This window comes from Mobula hypostoma, chromosome 8 (assembly GCF_963921235.1).
Source record: "Mobula hypostoma chromosome 8, sMobHyp1.1, whole genome shotgun sequence".
NCBI classification, from domain to species: Eukaryota; Metazoa; Chordata; class Chondrichthyes; order Myliobatiformes; family Myliobatidae; genus Mobula; species Mobula hypostoma.
In genome coordinates this window covers 15,931,579-15,955,282 of record NC_086104.1, presented here as the reverse complement: position 1 = coordinate 15,955,282, position 23,704 = coordinate 15,931,579, and the positions used below count along the sequence as shown (strand labels likewise).

The window sequence follows — 23,704 nt, the reverse complement described above, 5'->3', positions numbered from 1 at the left end:
ACTACCTTCTAGCTAGTCCTCGATATCCTCCCCCCACCTTTCTATTCTGCCATCTTTCCCCTTCCTTTCCAGTCCTGAAGAAAGGTCTCAGCCTCAAACGTTGACTGTTTATTAATTTCTATCGATGCTGCTTGACCTGCCGAGTTCTTCCAGCATTTTACATGTGTTACTCTGGATTTCCAGCACCTGCAGAATTTCTTGTGTTTATGGATACAGGTTTATGACTGTAATCAAATATTTTAAAAAATATATACTTTACCCACTGAATGTGTTCTTTCGAAGATTCAAACTTGAGATAAAATGGAAAGGAACAATGATACATAATGCACAGCTGGAAAAACTGTACAAAGAGAGTTTAATAGCATGGTTATCCACACAGCTAGAATATTATTGAACTGATTTCTGCTTACATGATCTGTTCCAAATAAGTTTATAATTTAAAGGCTCTGTCAGACTAACACCCACATTGTTAACATTCAAGTAATGCAGATGTAAAATAATGAACACCTAACAAGAGTTTAAGTCCTGATGCAGGATTTTGGCACAAGTCAATACATTCTTTTCCTTTCCACAAATGCTGTTCAACCCAATGAGTTCTCCAGCAGTTTAATATTTGCTCTAGATTCCAGCATCTTTAGACTCTAGTGTGTCCAAGAGTCTACTCACCTTAAATGTCACCACTAACCAGAGATTTCAGTAGCTATAATTGCAGGAATAAAAATCACCATATTGGGCAAGATACAAGTGTAGGATGCAAAGAAAACTCTACTCCACCTGAGTGTATATTTAAGTCTGGCAACATCTAGGACAAAGGAGCCCACTGAAATGGCATTTGATCCTCAACCCTAAAAATCCTTTCCCACCAGCACAGCATGGGTCCAATATGTGCCACCCACAAAATGCACTCTGGCAATTTGCAATGGGTTTTTCAACACCTCACACACCAAGGACTTGACCATCAAGAAGGGCTAGGACAGCACATGCATGGGGATGCTACACCCTAAAGGTTCCTCTCTGAGTAATTAAACATTGCAGTTTGGAAATTGCAGTTCTTTCACGTGCATTACTCTGTACAGCAACAATGTGTGAATCCCATAACATCCTGGATTACAGCAGTTAAGAACTTAGTGGTACTTCCTCAAGGTAAATTGGGGCTTGCCAATAAATAGTGGCTTTGCCAGCACTACTCACATTACATTAATACTTTATGAACAAAGTTTTTTTAAAATCTTCATTGCTGGCTTGTGGAAATACTCTAAAGGATTAGGATTATATCATTACTTACATTGAAAGAAAAGGAAGAATGGTATTTCTAAATTTACAAATTTCTTCCAATCTATGATATTTTAATATAAGCCTTGATGATAGGAGTAGTTAATTGATGGTTCATTATCTGAGCATTATATACAAACAACCAATGGTAACGTATTTAAAAATGTCTCAATCAAAAAAGAATATATAATGGCAAAAACAGAATCTTACTGTTTTAAAACAGCTCCACGAAGATTTTATTGGATTTCACAACTGCCTGCATCACCTTTACCATCTGTCACCATCTGCCATTATTTAGAATCCATTTTCCCAAAGAACACATGATAGAAATATCACACAGCACCAAAGTTATTTGTCTAGCTACACTGAGTGCTAGACTACTAAAAAATATTTTCACATGCAAAGTAACTTTTGAGGTTATCAAACTGGATTTTTTAAATTGCATTTTAAATTACACTGAAAAACTTTGAAAACCATTTAAGATTTAAATAATATTCTTCACCACCTTTACTTGTGAACTAATGACAACCAACTAATGATATGTCTGTGACATGCCACACAGAGTATTCATTTACCAAGGAACAATCCTGATATTCTAAAACTTGAAACAGGAGTGGCCTTACAGGAGTATAAACTAAGAGGGGAGTGGGAGGTAGCTTAACAAAACAGTAATCAGGAAAGTGAAGACTGGGACAGAAAATAGCAGTTGTGAGCAAGATTAAGTAATATTTCAATAAAAAATATGAGCATAATGAGGGCTAGAGGATAAACAGGGAAACAACTGGTCTCATTAGGGACCAGTGAGGCAATTTGTTCTTGAAGTTGGAGAATAGATGAATACTTCTTATATGTACTCACCACCAAGGGCATTCAAGACTAGGGATGGGCAATTAAAATGCTGCCACATCCCTTGACTGAATAAAAGAATATTCAAGCTAAGGAATTCAAGAAGAGGGATGGTGAAATTTAACACAAATTACAATGGAGGCTTAAAAGTTAGACAAGTCCCCAGGGCTTGATGGGATTTATCCGACGATGCTATAAGAGGCAAAGGAGATGATTGGTGGGGCTCTGACAGACATTTTCAAATCTACTCTAGCCACAGAAAAAGTGTGAGATAACTGCAGAACAGCCAATTAACAGTATGTTTGTTCATGAAGGGATCAAAGTTAAGCCAGATAATTATTGAAATACAAAGTAAATTTATTATCAAAGTACATAAATGTCACTATGTCACTAAATGCAATCTTGAGATTCGATTTCTCGCAAGAATACAGAGCAAATTCAATAAGCATAATAGCTAGCAACAGGATGGACAAACAACCAATGTGAAAAAGACAACAAACCATGTGAAACCCCCTTATACTGGGCATCTCAGGAAAACCAGCTCATTAGCATCTCGCTAACAGACACTGGGTTCTGCGGTGATAAACCCACCTTTCTCTGGCTTTGTACATCTAGGCTGTATACAACTTTGGTCCCGCTAAATCCATGAGGTTGGGATGTCTCGCCCACCCAAACCCCGGTTTGTGTGAATGCTGTGTGATTTACTGCTCCCGGCAAGAAATAACAGATTGTACACTGCACACAATTATAAAAGAGTATATTTAAGAATGTTAATTTAAGCGAACAGTTATTAAATAAATGAAAAAAAGAGAAAAAAAACAAAAGGGGCCCATTACTCTTAAACAGTCAAATATGCACTTAAGTTGGTGGTCATCTTGAACTTGACTGCCACTCGTGCACTGGACCCTTGGTCTGCGTGAAAACACACACCACCTTTTGAACATCGCTTGAAATCCATCTCAAACAAACAAGTCTCCTACAGGAGTATTGGTTCTTCCTACTTGAAGTCATTCATCTGCACAAAGCATCTTGTGCAACAGGGATGTCATCCTCAGCCATTTTTTCCCTGTCTTCTTCCATCTCCCACCAACAAAGACCTTCAACACAGCACCCTGCTCTCCAGAATGTTCTCCCAATTCCACTATCTTGATTAGCTGACAGCACATTCCTAAGTTGAATAAGAAGCCTCTTATCTAAGCTCAAACCCAAAAAAGCTGAAAGCAGAATACACTGCTCTTACAGAACTGCTAAAATGAAACACCTACAGCATAGCAGTAAAAATCTTAACCAGGGTGTTATATATGCAAATACAAAAGAAAAAAAAAGCAATAAATATCGAGAACCTGGTGGTGTGGGTCCTGAGGCTACTGTAGCTTTTTCCGGATGGCAGCAGCAAGAAGAAAGCTTTGGCCTGAATGGTGGGGGTCCTTGAAGGTGGATGCTGCTTTCTTGCAACAGCACTCTCTGTAGTCGTACTCAATGATGGAGAGGGCTTTAACCATGATGGACTGGGCTGCATCCATTACTTTTTGTAGTACTTTTTGTTCAAGAGCATTAGTGTTTCCATACCAGGACATGATGCTACCAGTCAATGTACTCTCCAACACACAATTATACAAGTCCTGAAGAAGGGTCTTTGCCTGAATATTTTTGGAATATTTCTCCACACAAGATTGCTGAAACCTCAAAAGCACTAGCTGAAAGTGGGGGAGAGGGGGGCAAGTACTCTAATGACATTTAGCAGATGTTTAAACAAACACTGTAACTCGAATTGAGTGCTGGAAATTTGATTAGTAATGTTAGGTATACAATGGCAAACATGAACTCAGTTACCTGAGGACTTGCTTCCATGCTGCTCCACTACAATTTTATATTTTTCTCAATTCTCTTGCTTTGAACCTCTGCCACAGCCATGCATTATTTACTAACCATCACAGCATCTTAGTTCTAGTCTTCTGCCAATGTCATTTTCACTAGTCATTAATAAATTTGGAACAATGGACTTCATTAGCTTTCCAAGTAGCCCCTTATTCTTCATTACCTCATTCTCTGCCTTGCTTGGGGAAATCTTGGAACTTGCATTTTATTTCTCTACAGCGCTATACAGATTGGCCTTATCTCAAACAATAACGAGGTGGCCTACAGGGAAGAAGTCATCTCTCTGACACAGTGGTGTCAAGAAAACAACCTCTCGCTTAATGTCGCAAAAACAAAGGAGCTGGTTGTGGGTTACAGGAGGAATGGAGACAGGTTAACCCCTATTGATATCAATGGATCTGGGGTTGAGAGGGCATCCACATCACCAAGGACCTCACGTGTTCTCTACACACCAGTTGTGTGGTGAAAAAGGCACAACAGCACCTCTTTCACCTGAGACGGTTGAGTAAGTTTGGTATGGGCCCCCAAAACCAAAGAACTTTCCACAGGGGCACTATTAAGAACATCCTGACTGGCTGCATCACTGCCTGGTATGGGTACTGTATCTCCCTTATTCGCAAGATTCTGCAGAGAGTGGTGCAGACAACCCACTGCATCTGTAGTTGCAAACTTCCCATAATTCAGGACACTTACAAGGACAGGTATGTAAACAATAGGATTATTGGGGACCCGAGTCACCCTAACCATAACCTATTCCAGCTGCTACCATCCAAGAAACGGTAACGCAGCATAAAATCAGGACCGACAGGCTCTGGGACAGCTTCTTCCACCAGGCCATCAGTCTGATGAACTCACACTGATTTGAGTGTACTCTATATTGATCGCTCTATTTATTATAAATTACTATGATTGCACATTTAGACAGACGTAAAGTAAAGATTTTTACTCCTCATGTATATAAAGGATGTAAGAAATAAAGTCAATTCAATTCAGTAATTTCTAACTTGCGTCTTTTAAGTTTTTTCGAATATTGTTATGTCCAACATTGGTAAAACTTATCAAATATAAACACAAAAACAGATCACATAGAACACAAATGGACTGCTACTTCTGGATTTTACAGCTCATTGGAAATATAGAGTAAAGCCAATCAAATTCTGCTTATGACAACTACTATCCAACACATTCAGATATAATTTTTGAAAGCAAAAAAGGACACAGGAATTTGAGATTATGTTAATATTAAATGAATGTACAAAAGGCTAAAAATCAGTTCAACAAAATTAGGACCAAGGGTTAAAGCAAATACTATTGAACTTGAACCAACTAGTTTGTGATCCTGATTTCCCTCAAATAATTTCAGACTGCATTTCTAACCACAGTTTGAAGAACAAGATGTCAGTAGCAGCTGTAATAATTAACTCAATTTCTAAACAGTCACTTAGAGTTTCATCAAGATTTTTTTCCATTGCCAGCTTCACTCTCACCTCCACCCCCCCCCCCACCCAAATCCTGGCTCTACCTGCCTTTATTTTTTGTCTGCCTCCATCTATCATGTCTCACAACTCCACCCCTCCCTCTCCCTGCCCCCACCCACCAGTGCACCAATCATCTCAGGCTTGTCTCACTGCTTCTCCTTTCCTCACACTGGTTAATTTCCCTCTCCACATCCAGTCCTGATGAAAGATTTTAACCTGAAACTTTGACAGTTCCTTTTCAACACAGGTGCTGCTCAACCAGCTAAGTCTGCCCAGCAGATTTCTTGTGACATTCTTTCACAATTAATGGAACAATTTGTTTTCAATTGTTCTCTATTCAGCTTAGAGAATTGAAAACTGAATTAGAAAAAGCGATTAAAAATTACAACAATGTGTATCTTACCACGTTTTATATAATTGTCTTCAAGAAAATGCAAGTTAAGGAAATGAAACGAGACTTCTCCACATCATGTTTCACAAATGAAAGATCAAACTAGTCTTGTGCATTAAGTTGCTATATTTTTAAAATGTATTATTATGAACAAAAGTCCTTCAGTATTTTAACATAAAAATGAAATGCATTAGTGAATAAATCAGTTGGAAAATTATAATGATCCTACCTCTGGAGCCAAGTACTCTGGAGTACCACAAAATGTTTTCATGGTAGCAGCATCTGTAATTCCTTCTTTACACAGTCCAAAATCTGTGATTTTGATGTGCCCATCCTTGTCTAGCATCAAATTTTCCAACTAACAACAAAAAAAATCAATTTGTTCGCTGTTACACAAAAGTAGCAACTATTACCAGGCCTATTACAATGAATCAAAGAGGTGGTCCATGATGAGGTGATTTTGTTTAAGATATCTGTTCTTTTAAGCAGAATAAAAGATACAGAGAATCTTGATTTTTTTTTTAAATCACTTTCTTTACTGAATCACATTTCCTATATTTCCATTCTGAACAGAGCAGTGAAATTACATTTGAAAGAGCAAATAATTTGGCTTAAAGTACCCAGAGTGGTAAAATACAAAACAAAAACAAAAAATACGAAAGGGGCACAGCTTGCACAGCTCCTATTTGACCTACTGATATTATATGACTCTTGGGCACTTTGGATTATATCACTGATAGGATAACACAGAAAAAGATCATGAGAATTCCAATGCCAATAGGAAAACAAAAAATATCTCGAGTTACTTTCAATAAAACGAAACAGCAACGAAAAGCTAACTGTAGCAGTGTCATTACCCTCCCCTTCTGACAAATAACAGAAATTACATTTTAAGAAATAGGAAAGAATATTTAATCCGATTAGTTTTCACACTGGTCTGCCTACCATAAGTTATAACACAGGGCCAAATAGCAACTTCCTTCATCTCTATGCCAGCTCACAACAGGGTTATCACGTTAACCTACTATCCTCACAATGAGAAAGAATATTTTTTGAGCAAAATGCTTATAGAAAATAAACCATGCCACAATTTATGTAACAAGTTTAGACTAGAGTCATAAGGTACTTAAGACGCCTAAATTTTTCAATACATTTTACAAATTGTAATAATGGCATATATAATGTCAGATTTTCCTTCTGACAGTCATTAAAATTAATTCATACCATGCTACCAGAAAATAAATCAGCTAGCACTAAATACTGCATCTTCTAAAATGATAAAAGAAATACAAAATACTCATTTCTTGTAGCACTGCCTTTAGATTACTTGCAAAATTTTATCTCAAGCTTGTTAAATCTCCATTCCACTTTCTGTATACCAAAATGTGTTTTTTCCTAAAGGACACCAATTCTCATTTCAACAGGATTAAATGAATTAGCCAAGCTTCGATTGCAGCCAATAGTAGCAGCACAAGAGCCATAAAGATTTGGAGTTAAGTGGCTATTTAACTTATTTCTCCATCATCAGAACAATCTAAAAACAATGAAAGTGCCTCTTCCTTGCCTAAGACCCTATCACTTTTCTAGGTCTTCATTATTACTTTATTTACCATAAATTCTATGTTTCAGTTAGTCTTTATATTGAAGCATTCTTTCCTGTAACAATTCTGTGTTTATAGATTATTTAGAATCCTTCTTCTTCCTAATAGTTATCTTAAAGGACCTAATTTACTGGCTTCCATTGTACCTCTTTGTACCCTATATCCTTCTGCTTCACCTCCTTTACCAAAACTCACCACCTCTTCAGTTACTTGGTCCTACAGTAACCAACTTAGATTAGATTTAGATTATGAGGACACGCAGTCCTCTTTTATTGTCATTTAGTAATGCATGCATTAAGAAATGATAAAATGTTTAAAACACTGATAACCAAATTTCTGATCAATCCTACAATTGTGTAGCAATTATTTTTAGGTTAGGACAAGTTCTCTCTCTCTTTCTGTGTGTGTGTGTGTGTGTGTGTGTGTATATATATTTGTAAAAAGCACCACATACATTCAAGTAGTTTTAATTGAACTGCAGCAATTATTAAATACATTACACAATTGTATATGAATGTATGTATGGGTTGAATGTATGGGTTAGAATATGAAGATATAACACAATATCGAATGTTTAGTACGTTTAGCTGTCAGTTAAAATATGGTCTGAGGCATTAAAACATCAACAAAACTACTTCAGAGGTTAAAACAAGAGGTAACAATAGTTATTGATCATCTATGTTCAATTGCTGTTATTTATGAAAAAATGTTTTCTCAACAATAGAAGCCAGCTGCCATCTTCTATCATAGTTAAAAGGTCAATTATAGGAAACAAATTGAACTTAGAATAATTAAATACTAATATGTGGGGGGAGGGGAAGGTTTAAATGCATTTAGAGATCTGACAATTTCTAGGTAAGCCCATTACTAAAATCTATGGTATGAATAGCAGGATCAGTTATTGCAAGTAGTTATGAATAATTTCAAGTGTACTCCTAGTGTTTAAAAAAGAGAAAAATGAAGAAATTCTGATTACATTGTTACCTTGAGATCTCTGTACACAATCTTCTCAGAATGCAAATAATCTAGAGCTGAGACAATTTCTGCGCCATAGAAGCGTGTGCGGTCCTCTGAGAACACTCTTTCTCTCGACAAATGGAAAAACAGCTGCAAGGTAAACAGCGGGGACAGTATTGTAATAATTACTGATTTAGTGGGGAAAATTAACACAAACATAAAACACCTCTCATCACCATATTGTGATGATAGATAGAGTACCCTTGGTAGATACTGATGGCTCCTAGACAGCAGCTGGCTTATCTTTCAAAGTTTCCAAGGGGAAATGTGAGCTGCTAAATCAGCTTTTTAATCAATATACCAATCTTGTTCTAGACATTCTGTGCACTGCCTATTTAACCTCCTACTTACTCCTGAAAAAAAGTACAGCAGTGCGATCTAATTATCCTTTTCATATTGTCAGATGTTGAGCTGCATTGTCAAATACCTGTATGTTCACGCTGTCACAGGCATTCATACAAATTACCACTGTTACCTTCAAACAGTCCCGTATTAATTGACCTGCCATTAAAATTTGCATAAGAAAGACCTGAATGTGTCAAACAGGGATTAGTCATTTTAAATAACCTACTGCTGTAACTACCAAATTTCATATATTGGGACTAAACAGTCTACTGAGTCAATCTATTTTTTCTTGAGATTTATTAACAAGATTTTTTGAACATTTATTTACAAAGGAGAAATGCTGCATTATGTGATTTTCTGTATAGTTGAAGAAAATCAATACAAATATATTACTTTTAAAATATATTTTACTACTTCATACCATTTCTCTTAACTAAAAGGAAGAATCACACATTATTTTAAGTGCACCACTTTATTTAAGAAAAAAGCCAATATACAGAGGTGATGGTAAATGACTAGAGCACTTGGTTGTCAAGTGGAGAAAAAGCAGAATTGTTGATTTTTGACATGCTAAATTTATATAGCTATATCAAAACTCCATTGCTTTAGTTAGGATATTATAACGTTGACATTTGAAACTTCCAGCTAAATTCAAATATATATGACATAAACTTTAGAATTTATCCACAAATATTGCTTTTAACTTTGTTTGCATGGGAATATATGGAAAAAAAACAACTCTACTCAGACTACTTCAATGTTAATTGTAAAGTACTTACAGTTATAATTGATTGGCATACATATTTGACTATGTTCTTTCAATATTTTATTAGTAAGCTGCTCTTTACCAATCTGGCTATTTTGTTTTACTCCATTCAATTACTTAAATAGTATTTATGTTAAATGTAGACAAATCATTAAGGGCAGACAACTTAGCATTTTTGCTCAATCATCCAAAAAGGCACAAATCTAAAGTTTTGATTTTCTCTGTTCTATCTTGTAGTCCAGCTCACATGTTGATTACTCTTTACTTAAAGCATATTAATATATGTATAATATGTTTGTGATTAGTGGCTGTCTACAATATTAGCATGGTCACGGTTGGTCTATTAAACATTGCTTTTTGAAAAGAGACCTTAAGGTGCACAGGGAACAGGTACTTAATGGCAAAGGTAATGATGGCATTAGTTATAACTCACCAACAGTTAATGCTTGCAATGTCCATTTCCAACAGTCGTGGTGCTATAATACTCTCTTTGATTATCTCATGTTGCATCCTGAATGCATTCTCTAACACTAAGGCAAAACTAAGTCATTCCAATATACAAATAATTTCAGTCCTTCAGTTATGTGGTTTGGCAGTTACATAGTATTTCTTTCACTTTTGTACATCATTGCAAGTGCTCATTTCTTTTATTTGTTCAGGCAGCGTGGGGATTTACAGGTTGAGTTAGCATTTAATTGCCGATAGAGAGGAATAAACAGCCAACATTTCAGGCCGGGACACTTCATCAGGACTAGAAAGGAAGGAGGAAGAAGCCAGAATAAGAAAGTGGACACAAGCAGGTGGGTGATACATGAAGCCGGATGAGGGGTGAAGCTGAATGGGTGGGGGATTGAAGTGAGAAGCTGAGAGGCAATAAGTGAAAAAGGTAAAGGGCTGAAGAAAAAGAAATCTGATAAGAGAGGACAGTGGGCCATGGAAGACAGGGATGGAGAAGGGGCACCAGACAGAGGTGATGGATGGGTGAGAAAAGAAGGGGTAAGAGGCGAGCCAGAATGTGGAATGGAAAATTAGAGAAAGAAGAGAGTGAGAAATTATAGGGAGTTAAAGAAATCGATGTTCATGCTATCAGGTTGGAGGCTACTCAGACAGAATAGGTGGTATGGCTTCTCCAACCTGAGAGTGGCCTTATCGCAATCAGAGGGAAAGTCATGGATTGGCATGTCAGAATGGAAATGGGGAGTAGAATTAAAATGGCACCCATTTCAAATACACATTTCAAATATTACCTGCTATTGAGTTAAGACATGTCCTCAAGTTCCTTATCATAAAATTTAATGCGGACAAGTGTAAAGTGTTGCACTTTGGGAGAACAAACCAGGGTAGGACTTGCACAGTGAACAAAATGGCACTGAGGAGAGTGGTAGTGAGGAATTATATGCAGAACTAAAAGTGCAAGAACCTAACTGACTTATTGACAGCTTGACAAGTCATTCTGTGACAATAATATACGAACAAATAAGTGTTTGTTCCATGAGAAGCTTCTCAGTTTACCCTTATCTGTATGTGATAACAATGTATAACAGTGGCTCCACACAGTATTCTGGGCTCACTTGGCTGCAGACTTTTTCAAGCTCGGTGAGCAGAGGCTCTATGTTGCCAACTGAACATGCAAGCTTGCTAATAAACAGTATGTGTTTGAGAGTTATTCCCTGGGTCTGAACCTAAAGGCCTCTGGTAGAGAGGCAGATCGACATCTTGGCGCTGCGAGCCGGGTCCCAATATGTGGTAGACACCTCGCCAAAATTGAATCAGTGGATGGATGGACCGTTGGGGTGAATCAGAGACCAACAGGCCCACAAGGAAAGCTTTAACCTTGGTCCTCTCTGCTCTCTGTTGACTCTGTTTGTTCCTTCGTTTGGTGGGGAAAATCCACTGACGGGACCCAAAGGGAATAGTAAATTCAAGACGGGAGGTTCAAGTCCCCTGGAATAGTAAGTCAAGACGGGTGGTTCGAGTCCCCCAGAATACTTAGACAAAGGGGTGGGGGGAAGAGTAGTCCGTTACAGAAAATAATAGACAAATATCCAGACAATAAAAAGAAACTGAAACAAATGTCGTTCCAATTGTCTAAACATTTGGGAAAAGACAATTGGCCTGCAGGAGATACATCTGATTTAAATTTAATATGGCAGGCAGAGCAGGGCATATGGAAAGGGAAGGCAGGGAAAGAGTATGATTGCCTGATTGGCTATGGCGACAAGAGGCAGAAATAAAAGAAGACTGACATAAATTAAACTGTTGGACCGATAACGCTAAGCGAAGAGGGATAGACGTACGTGATAAAAGAGGCAATCCTAGGAGTTGGCAAGAGTTGAGAGCGATTTGTGAAGAATGGGATAAGGGACAGAAACAGACAAAGGAAACAGAGAAAGAAATTGTATCAAAGACAAAACATACTAGCCTTAGAAGAACAAATAAAAGGAAAAGGGAAACGGAAAATAAAAATAATTCTGGGTTACCCCACTTCTATCCAGACATACCGACCGATTCTCCAAATGATACTGATGATTGGGAATCGGTAAGATAACCTAATAATCCCACTGTACTATCTACAGCTGTGTTGGTGCCTGTTTTACCATGGTCAGATTCCCCATCCCCATATGGTTCTCGCCCTGGTGCCTCAGTCGCCAATTCAACAGTCATGCATCACCACTGACCGATGTAGTTCCTCCAGAACAGCTGGGAAGCCCAATACCCCCGCACGTGCAGCCAGACTGGACCTCCCCCGGACTGCACCCCTGAACAAGAGCCATTGGTTTTACTGGAACCAATACAGACTCAGTATCAATTGCCCATGAGGACCGTTCCTAACCCACAAACCGGAGGGGCGGGACAAGCACCTACTATGCAAATACATAAGCCTTGGACCCCTTCCGAACTTTGTGGTATACTGAATGCTGCCCCTGACAAAAAGGTTGACCCCTAAGGGAACAGTAGTTACTTAAGAACTGTCCTGACTATTTATTCCGCTAACTCCTGAGATTTGTTCCCTCTGGCTATGGCCGCCCTTACTCCTAATGATCAGACACAATTCACCACTTGGCTCAGACATGGTAATTAAGACCAGTTAATCGCGACTGGGCAAACCAAACAGCGAATGATTGAAATGGTCAGATTTCACTCAAGTGCAACTTAATCGAGCTGTGAAGGCCTTTTGGGATAGTTCTGAAAATCCTGCCCCAACCAGAATTAAGATGGAGTACATGCAACAAAGGAGACCCACTTCATGCATTCTGCCAGGAAGAAGTCGGAGACCCCCATGAGATCCTTACTTACAACCTCCTAATGACCCATTCGCACCACTTCTCTGTCCTCACTCCGTCTCTCGGGATGAATGCTACAATTGTGACCGAAGGGCACACTGGCAGTGGGATTGCCCTGATGGCCAGTGGGGCCAGAGAGACACATCTCGGTCTGGGTCTCAGCAAGCCTCTTTTTCCACTCATAACCCTTTTGCATGACAGACTGCCCTTGAGATGCTCATCCTCACCACCAATCCAGATGATGAACCCCTCTTCACTCTCACTGTCAGCGGCCATCCTTTTCAGTTTATGGTCGACACTGGAGCAACTTGCTCTTCCTTACAACAGTCAGTTGTCAGTCAACTCTGTCTACCCCTTTCTGACAAGACTGTCTCCCTCCAAGGATTTGGAGGTTCCATAATTAGTTACACACTTACCAAGCCCCTTCCCACTTCCTATAACCTAGCATCCCCAAAGGAAGTTGAGTTCGCTGTCTGTGGCAATATTGGGGTGAATATAATGGCAAGGGATGTACTGTGTGGTCTGGGTTTGCAGATCACATGCACTAACGAGGGTATATCGGTCTCTGGCCCAGTTACAATGCGACAGTGTCATAATTTTGCCATCGCACAATGGTGGGCGCTCGACCTAGATCCCCAGGTAATCCCATCTCCTGCTCCTTGAGACTCTCATGTTACTTTGGCCTACGATTCTTCCGGTAATAATTCAGAGTTAGAATCCTTCTACTCCTCTATATTGCAGCAGACTTCCTCTGTTAGTGATGGAAGAGATTAAGGAGGCCGCAGGAATTGCTCTTTTGATAGCAATAGATCCCACCTTGTGGAAACAGTCCCACCATATTTTCCAACGTATCACCCTTATTGTTGCAGCCGATCACAAACCAAAGAATCTAGGTTTTCCAGCCCACATCCTTGTGGACCAGGCTACACCTCAGTGCTTTACCATCCAAGGTTTCCCCCGAAGGAATCATTTACTACTGCCTCGAACCATATACCTTGACTGGCATAGGTAGTCAAGGAACCCGAACTATGGGCCTCTAGTAAAACTGAGATGGGAAGGGTTAACATTGACCCTGTCCATATTGCCATAAGGGAAGGGGTAAAGTTACCCGATATTTCACAATATCCACTCAAACCCGAGGTCGAGTCTGGTACTGAGCCCGTGATCCATTCTTTCTTACTACAGGGGATCCTAATCCCATGCAACTTGCCCTGCAATACTCCCATTATCCCATTGCTGAAGCCTGGACATTCAGAATATCGCCTAGTCCAAGACCTCAGAGCCATTAGTGATGTGGTGCACCCATGCATGCTGTAGTGCCCGACCCAGTGACCATACTGAGTTGCGTCCTATCTGACGCCTCAGTCTTTTCCCTTGTAGATTTGCAAAACGCTTTTTTCTCCATCTCAATAGCCGATGCACACCAATATCTCTCTGCCTTTACCTACAAAGACCAGCAACATACATGGACTCGCCTGCCCCAGGGCTTCATTCACTCTGCCACAATTTTCTCTCAGTATCTGATGTCTCAACTGACCACTTTCACGTCTCCAGAGGGCTTGACGGTAGTCCAGTATGTTGATTACCTTCTGATAGCCAGCTCAAGTGCAAAAGCATGTCGGAAGCCCTTCTGAATTTCCTACATCACTGTGGCTACATTGTTCCTCCCTCCAAAGTCCACATCACTCAGACTCCAGTGAAGTTCCTAGGTATGGTTATCTCTGCTTCTGACAGATCCCTCACCTCAGAATGCATAACCCCCACTGTTAAAAACTCATCTCCCACTACACCGACAGATGCCTAAATTGCAGGACCTTGTCAATTTCTGCTGCATGTTGCCCTGCTCACCAAATCCTTCACCCCTTATTCCTCACCCAAATGCGAGACTCCCTTTCAACTCTCAGAGCAAGACCAACAGGATTTTGCTTCCCTTAAGCAAGCCCTAATATCTCATCCCTCCTTGCGACGGCCTCTCTGTGATTACCATTTTGCATGCTATGTGACAATCAAGGATGGGTGTGCCACTGCTGTTCTTTCCCAGAGCCATGGGGATTGACAATGACCTGTTGCCTACTTTTCCAAGAAACTTGATCTGGTAGCTTCTGGCTTACCTCTCTGTACTCAAATTCTTCCTGCATTATACAATATGGTTCTAGCCACAACTAACATTACCTTGCACCAGGTAGTGGACATACCTCACCTCTCATGACGTAGTTGCCCTGATGAACATCCACCAAACTCAAGGCCTTATGCAGGCCCGCCGCACTAAATATGAGGTCCTTCTCCTACAGAACCCCCTTCTCCATTTTATCCCGTTCAACTGTGAACCCAGCCACCTTTTTAGAATATCCACCTGAGTGTCTAGATTCACCACCCCATGATTGTGCAACAATAAATCATTAATTGACAGAAGTTCGACCTGGCATGACTGACATCCACCTCGCTAACTGGGATATAGTCTTCTATGTAGATGGGAGCTCCTTTATAGACAACCAAGGCCAGCGCCATGCAGGCTATGCTGTTGTTTCCAACAAAGAAATTGTGGAGTCTGCTTCCTTTCTTTCTTTTCACTCGGCACAGTAAGCTGAACTCTGCACTCACTAGAGCATGCATCCTAGCCACTGGGAAATCAGCCAATATTTTTACAGACTCCAGATATGCCTTTGGAGTTGCTCATGATTTCAGTCAACTATATCACCTCCTCTGGTATGCCCATAACTAATGAAATTTACATCAACAACCTTTTGTCCGTCATCTACCTTCCTTCACAATTGGCCATTGTTAAATGCTCTGCACACACTAAAGGTACGACTGAGACTGACCGTGGAAACAACAGAACTGACTCAGCTGCAAAACAAGCTGCCCTTACTGGAGCACTGATTGTTCCCCAAATGATGAATCTCCAGGGAAAAACTGAATCCCCCGTTTCTGAATCAAAGGGTATGCCTGCAATTGAGGATGTGCATGTTTCACAGAGGGACACCTCTGAAAAATAGAAAGCCACCTGGGAATTGGCTGGATGTTCTTATTCACCAACCGAGGACCTCTGGCTTACTTCTGCCCATCAGGTCTGCGTACCTGAAACTATACTGGGCTATACTGTAGATTTTGTACATACCAATACTCACCTTGGTAAGGAGGAAATGGCAAGGCAATGTTTGGAATCACGGTGGAGCCTGGACCTGGAGAAAGTAGCAGAGAATGTTGCTAGACGATGTCTGATATGCCAAGAACATAATCCAGGAAAGGCACCCCATGCGCAAAGGGATATACCCCGTTGGCAAGATACCCTTTCTGCCAACTACAACTCGATTTTATTGAATTACCTTGAGTGCATTGTTATAAGTATTGTCTTGTAATTCTTGATGTTTTTAGTAGATGGATTGAAGCATATCCTACCACAGATACAAACAAAGCCGATACTATGGTGCGTATTTTGTTGAAATAAATCATTCCCAGATTCAAGGTACTGTAGCAAGTTGTATCTGACAACGGCCCTCATTTCGTGGGCGAGATTAATACCCAACTATGCCAGAATCTGGGGATTAAACAGACATTCTATTGCCCCCAAAGACCAAAGGCCGCTGGCCTGATTGAAAGGGCTAATGGGATGCTGGAAAACAAATTCACTAATGAGAACTCATTATCAGACTAAACATGGTCTGTCGGGAGCCAAAATAGTATATGGCAGACCGCTAAGAACCCCCGGAAGGCTGCCTTGCCGACCCCAAAATTATCTGAGATGGTCCTGAATCAAAGGTCGACTGAAATTATAGGGTACATCCTGGCACTAACCAAATCTCTCCAGGTCTTTCATTCACAAGTGAAGGAGGCCCACCAAGAAGGAGAGGAACTGGAAAGTGAACATCAAGTTCGTCCAGGAGATTTTATTCTCGTAAAGAACCATCTTAGAAAGAAGCTTGAGCCTCACTGCAAAGGACCCTACCAACTGTTACTGACCAATTCGGTGAAAACTCATTCGTAAGGCCAGTGATGTTGTGGGGATGGAACTGGACTCTCTGACGGTGGTGTTTGAAAAAAGGATACTGTCCAAGTTGCATGACATCTCAGACAATGTCTCCCATCCACTACATAATGTACTGGTTGGGCACAGGAGTACATTCAGCCAGAGACTCATTCCACCGAGATGCAACACAGAGCATCATAGGAAGTCATTCCTGCCTGTGGCCATCAAACTTTACAACTCCTCCCTTGGAGGGTCAGACACCCTAAGCCAATAGGCTAGTCCGGGACTTATTTCCTGGCATAATTTACATATTACGATTTAATTATTTATGGTTTTATTACTATTTAATTATTTATGGTGCAACTGTAACGAAAACCAATTTCCCCCGGGATCAATAAAGTATGACTATGACTATGACAGTCAAACTACAAAGACTTCCGAAATGGACATATCTAGGACACGTCAAACATGTGCAAACATGACTAAGCTATTACTGTCTATACTTGTAATCTTAAGCGCTTGTATTGTAGTAACTAAGCCAAACAGCCTCCTGTTGCTTTGCTATAGTTATGCTGGGAAAACTAACTCACCTGCCTGCTGGATGTGTGTAGCAATTCCTCCCCATGGGAAGATAGGGGTTCCCCTAATAGCCATTCTGCTGAACAGCAGTGAACAACGGTCAGTGTGGGCCTTTTCGAATGACACTCAGACGAGTGAGGCCCAAAATTGCACCAGTGATGCCAGTGGAGACTGTGGGTGCCACTGCTTTGATGGTTGGTACATTCATCACCCCTGGAAAAAGCCATCCAATGGACAGGTCAGACACCATGGCCCTCCACCATTGTCAGATCTGACCAACCAGCAAATACTACCTGCTACTGTAATCTCAAAGGTAAGGGGACTTACTTTCTGGGCAATAGCACCTGTGCCATTTTCTAACAGCCCAACCACCACACCCCCAAAAGGAACTCAATGGGTTTGCAGGGAAAGGGCCTACTTGTGGCTCCCAGGAGAGACAGCTAACTGATGGGACACCCAACAAGAGAGCAGAAATTGGATGGGATGCTGCTTCCTGACTTACCTTGTACCCCACATGTGAATTCTAATAACCTTGTACCAGCACCCTTCCCTTCTACAGCAAAAGCGAGGAATCTCTCAACCACAGCGCTTCTGGATGACAACTTTCTCCTTCTACGGGACAGCCCACAATTCAAAGGAAATCATCAACTGGTTGCAGTTTTGGAGGAGATGACCAATAGTACTGTTAAAGCCATGGATGGCATCCAGGATCAGGTGAGGGCCATCACCACTGAAATGATGGCACTATGACAGACTGTTTTACAGAACCGAATGGCCCTCAACAGTGCATGTGCCGTTATAGGACAAGAGTGCCGCACCTACATCCCAAATGAACATTACCTCTCTTTCTGTTCACATTCAAAAGGAAAAATAAATAAAATCGGGAAAATCAGGGCCAACCTACATAGCTCAAAAGGATGACTGAGACCCTTCAGTGACATCTTCACAGGATGGAGCGGTATACAGCTACATTATGCTATCATCATCACAGGAGTAGAGTCCCCCTAGAAGAAAGGGGACCTCAGAGAGACCGAGATGCAAATGATGAGGATGGAGACTATGATGGCACAGAAAGCCCTTCAGCCTATCCCAAGGGTTACTATCCACCCTTCTTACACGAATATAAGAATTAAGATGTACAACAGCCCTGACATTGATAATTCTAGTTGTCATGGAATAAACAAAAGGAGGGAATGAGGAATTATATGCAAAATTAAAAGGGCTAGAACCTAACAGACATACTGGCAGCTTGACAAGTTGTTCTGTGAGAATAATGTATGAACAAAGAAGTGTTTGTTCCATGAGAAGCTTCTCGGTCTACCCTTATCTGTATGTGATAACAATGTATAACAGCGGCTCCACACAGTATTCTAGGCTCACTTAGCTGCAGATTTTCTCAAGCTCAGTGAGCAGAGACTCTGTGTTGGCAACTGAGCATGCAAGCTTGCTAATAAACAGTATGTACTTTTAAGTAAACTGTGTTTGACAGTTATTCCCTGGGTCTAAACCTAAAGGCCTCTGGTAGAGAGGCAGATCAACAGTAGAACAGAGTGATCTGGGAATACAGGTCTACAGTTCTCTGAAAATAGTGTCAACAGGTAAATATGGTTACAAATATAGATGTTTTTGAGGAATACAGGCCAGACCATTTTAGTGAAGGGGAATAAACAGTGTTTCAGGCAAACACCTTTCATCAGGACTCATTGTCACAAGTAATAGTGCAGGCCAAGTCACTGGGTAAATTTAAAGCAGAGGTTGATAGATTCATGATTAGTCTGAGCATGAAGGTTTACGGGGAGAAGGCAGGAGACTGGGACTGAGAGGGAAATGGAAAAGCCATGATGAAATGCCACAGCAGATGCAATAGGCCAAATGGCATAATTCTGCTCCTATATTTATGGTCTTAGAAGTGGGCAAGTGAGACCCCGGTGATGCAGTTAGTTTTTAGTTTTGTGTTAGATACTCCGTTTTGCTGCGTATTCGGCTTATGATGCAGTTTTGTTTTAAAGTGGAGTTCTACTTTCTATTGTAAATAGTATTGGAGAGTGAAGACCTTACCAAAGTACAGGAATTTGCCGAGTTGAGTAAAGCTGATATCGTTTGGCGGTTTTGGAGAGGATTGACCTTTATTGAATCTTCATTCAAGAAAAAGTGACCTGCAACTGAGATATCTCCTGCTAAAGTAGGAAGGATAGTGCAGTGTCTATTCTCTAGAGGAAAAGGTCAGTTCCTTTAAACCGTTTTATTTCTGTCGTTGTGAATCCTGCGGACAAGGCAGGTTCCGGCTGGGATCAGCAGTAACGTGACGCCTTCGAGGAATTCATTACTTCAGGAAAGTCTCTCCTAATTGACTGTATAAATCTCTTGGACTTTTGAATTTACCATTCTAAGAACTGTGTTCCAATCTACCACTTTAAGAACTGTTTTCGCATTTACCCTTTTAAGAAGTGTTCCAGAGTTGCCATATCGCATTTAACTTCCGGTTTAGTCAGTCGTTTAAATACATTTCGCTATTTTAATTTTGAGCAGAGTTTAATATATGTTTGTTTGTTTTTATAAAACCTGACTCAATTGATATTCATTGTTGCCAGTCATGTGACAAGACCAAATCAAGTTAGCATCTTAGTTTTCATGAATGAGATGGGCCAAGGAGCCTGCTTCCTTGTTGCATAACTCTATGTCTCTAACTCTTGTTAACAACAGGGCTGCAGCATTCAGAAATAAAATTTTTAGCACACTACCTACCAAGACCAGAATGAAGAAGATAAGCCAAGTTATATAATATATATGTGAAATCTGAAGCTTTTAGAACACTGAAAGTAACATGAATTTTCATTATTCTCTGGCCATCTAATTTTTCCCCTCTTAGTCTACACCTAAAATGGTAAGTTATTCCCAAGACAGATGCTGATTTACCTGCTAATTGTTTCCAGCAATCTTTTTTTTCCACTATTAGGAATACATTTTCAGCTGAATCCTTGAGTCAGTCATATTTTCTCCAGCAGTAAGACTTTCCATTAAGTGCTCTGAAATGCTATCCTTTGCCCCAAAACCAGCCCTCCCCACTGTGATAGTGCACATTGTTGTCATCTATTTTCCATGCCTCTGTTCTCAGCCTCTCTCCTGTGAGCAAAACAATGATAGAGTTTTCTGGTACTTGCCTATCTCCCACCACTGAATTCAATGGATCACAGTTTGTCATTTCAGTTAGCTGCACCCAGATCCACCACAATTTCTCCTCCCTTCACCTTTCAGCATTTCTAAGAGATATTTGTCTTCATAACATCAGAGCCTGCTCTTCTTTCACCATCAAGCAAACTCCACCAACCTTTTTAAATCTGGTGTTTAAATTCCGTAAGCAATTGTTTCTGTGATCTCAATCCGTGCAAATATAATAATCCATTAGAAAAAAATGTAGTACCAGAGGGCTAGCAGAAAGCTTCCCTAACACCTATATTTAAGAAGCTGGAAGGAAATGTTTAGGAATTATAGACATCAGCTTCACATTAGGGGTAGGACAAATAACAGAATCCTTTTTAAATGAGAAAATGATAAGTGTAATATTAAATAGCCAGCATGAATCTCCAAAGAAAAAATCCTCCTTGACCAAGCTTATTGATTTACTTGTACAAAAAAATAGAGAATAGAAAATAATAATTCAGTATCTGTAAGTCATCTAGTGTGCCCCCCCCCAGAAGGCCTTTGTGGAGGTACCTCCAAATAAACAAAGGTTCAAGAACATTTGGGGAACAGATAGAAAAATGAACTGCTGGCTAGGTTGAAGAAAGAGAGATGAACGATAGCTACATCCACAGCAGAAGGTGGCATACAGTGACATTTCACAAGGATCAGGTTGCTGATGCAATTTATATTATCTATTTATACTCTCAAATCAAAACAATTTCTAGCTTTGGTGAGTAAGAAAGTGATGAGAAGAGTCAACAGTAAGGATAATTGCAAAAAAATTATTGCAGAATATTAATAAACATTTAGAACTGTTAAATAATTCACAAATTCAGTTTGATGTTAAATGCAAAGTAGTACATTTTGCTAGGATTATGAACCTCTACCATTATGAACCATGAGTCTCAGAAACAATTGATCGTGTGGATAGTCACAGGCTTTTCCCCAGGGCTGAAATGGCTAGCAAGAGAGGGCATAGTTTTAAGTTGCTTGGAAGTAAGTACAGAGGAGATGTCAGGGGTAAGTTTTTTTTACGCAGAGAGTGGTGAGTCCATGGAATGGGCTGCCAGCGGCAGCAGTGGAAGTGGAAACGATAGGGTCTTTTAAAAGACTCCTGGATGGCTACATGGAGCTTAGAAAAATAGAAGGCTATTGGTAAAGCCTAGGTAGTTCTAAGGTAGGGACATGTTCGGCACAGCTTTGTGGGCCTAACGGCCTGTATTGTGCTGTACGTTTTCTATGTTTCTATGTTTAAACTGATATCAGAATTTAAGTGTGTTAAATAATGCAAGTCCTTTTAAGACAAAAAGAAAGATTCGGCACTATTTTCATCATGAGAGCTATAGAACTGAATGGAGAACTAACCTTGGTTCAGAGTACACAATGCACTACAATGTACTACACACAGATCTTTTCACCATATTAAGAGAAGGTGTAGAGGTACTGAAAAACACTGCAGAAAAGATATACACAAATGACACAAGTAGTGTTTTGGTATATACAATGCCTATAAAAAGCATTCACCCTCCCCCTCCTCACCGAACTGAATCATAGTGGATTTAATTTGGCTTATTTTTGACACTGATCAACAGAAAAATACTTTTTTGTCGAAGTGAAAACAGATCTCGACAAAGTGAGCTAAATTAATGACAAATATAAAACACAATAATTGATTGCATAAGTATTCACCTCCTCCAAGTCAGTATTTAGTAGATTCATCTTTGGCAGCAATTACAGCCTTGAGTTTGTGTGGTAGGCCACTATCAGCTTTGCACATTTGGACACCACAATTTTTCCCCATTCTTCTGTACAAAACTGCTCAGGCTCTGTCAGATTGCATGGGAATCATAAGTGAACAGCCCTTTACAAGTCCAGCCACAAATTTTCAATTGGATTGAGATCTGGAACCTGACTTGGCCACTCCAGGACAGTAACATTATTGTTTTGAAGCCATTCCTGTGTAGCTTTGGCTTTATAAATTGGATCATTGTCATGCTGGAAATCAACTCTTCTCCCAAGACACAGTTCTCTTGCAGACTGCATCAGGTTTTCCTCCAAGATTTGACTGTATTTTGCTGTATTCATTTTACCCTCTACCTTCTCAAGCCTTCCAGGGCCTGCTGCAATGAAACATCTCCACAGCATGATGTAACCACCCCGTTTCACAATAGGGATGGTGTGTTTTTGACGACATGCGGAGTCTGGCTTATGCAAAACATAGAATTCAGTCTAATGGCCAAAAGCTCAATTTTGGTTTCATCAGACCAGTGAAGCTTCTTCCAACTGACATGCCTTCTTGTAAAATCTAGCTGAGATTTCAGGGTGAGTTTTTAGAAAAAAAAGTGGTTTTCTCTTTGCCGCTCTCCTATAAAGCTGCAACTGGTGAAGCACTCAGGCAACAGTTGTTGTATGCGCAGTCTCTCCCATCTCAGCCACTGAAGCTTGCAACTCCTCCAGAGTTATCATAGGTCTCTTGGTGACCTCCCTCACTAGTCCCTCTGTCACTCAGTTTTTGAGGACGGCCTGCTCTAGGCAGATTTACAGCTTGCAATATTCTTTCCATTACTTGATAATTGACTTAACTGTACTCCTGGAAATTTTCCTGTATCCATTTCCTGACTTGTGCTTTTCAATAACCTTTTCGCGGAGTTGCTTGGAGTGTTCTTTTGTCTTCATGGTACAGTTTTTGCCAGGATACTGACTCACCAGCAGTAGGACCTTCCAGATACATGTGTATTTTTACAACAATGAATTGAAACACCTTGACTGCATGCGGTGATCTCCATTTAACTAATTATGTAACTTTTAAAACAAACTGCCTGTAGCAGTGATGATTTGGTGTGTCATAATAAAAGTGGTGAATATTTATACCATCAATTATTTTGTGCTTTATATTTGTAATTAATTTAGATTAATTTGTGAAGATCTGTATTCACTATGACATGGAAGAGTATTTTTCTGTTAATCAGTGTAAAAAAAAGTCAAGTTAAATCCACCAAGATTCAATGTCATAAAACAATAAAACATGAAAACTTCTAAAGGGGTGAATACTTTTTATAGACACTGTAAACATCAAGGAAGGATCTATAGATTAGTT

The 23,704-nt window shown here is 40.0% G+C and overlaps 1 protein-coding gene across 2 annotated transcripts in view; it reads right to left on the bottom strand.

The window, feature by feature from the left end:
* The window catches only part of akt3a (v-akt murine thymoma viral oncogene homolog 3a), a 502,171-nt gene that overhangs the window by 54,966 nt on the left and 423,501 nt on the right, over positions 1-23,704 (bottom strand). The window contains exons 9-10 of one of the 2 annotated variants that reach the window (XM_063055500.1): positions 8,451-8,573; positions 6,095-6,223 (exon numbers count right to left, since the gene is read on the bottom strand). The exons of the other annotated variant lie outside the window; for it this stretch is intronic. Coding sequence (XP_062911570.1) covers positions 6,095-6,223; positions 8,451-8,573 — 252 coding nt within the window. The remainder of the gene's footprint in view (positions 1-6,094; positions 6,224-8,450; positions 8,574-23,704) is intronic. 2 annotated transcript variants of the gene reach the window in all.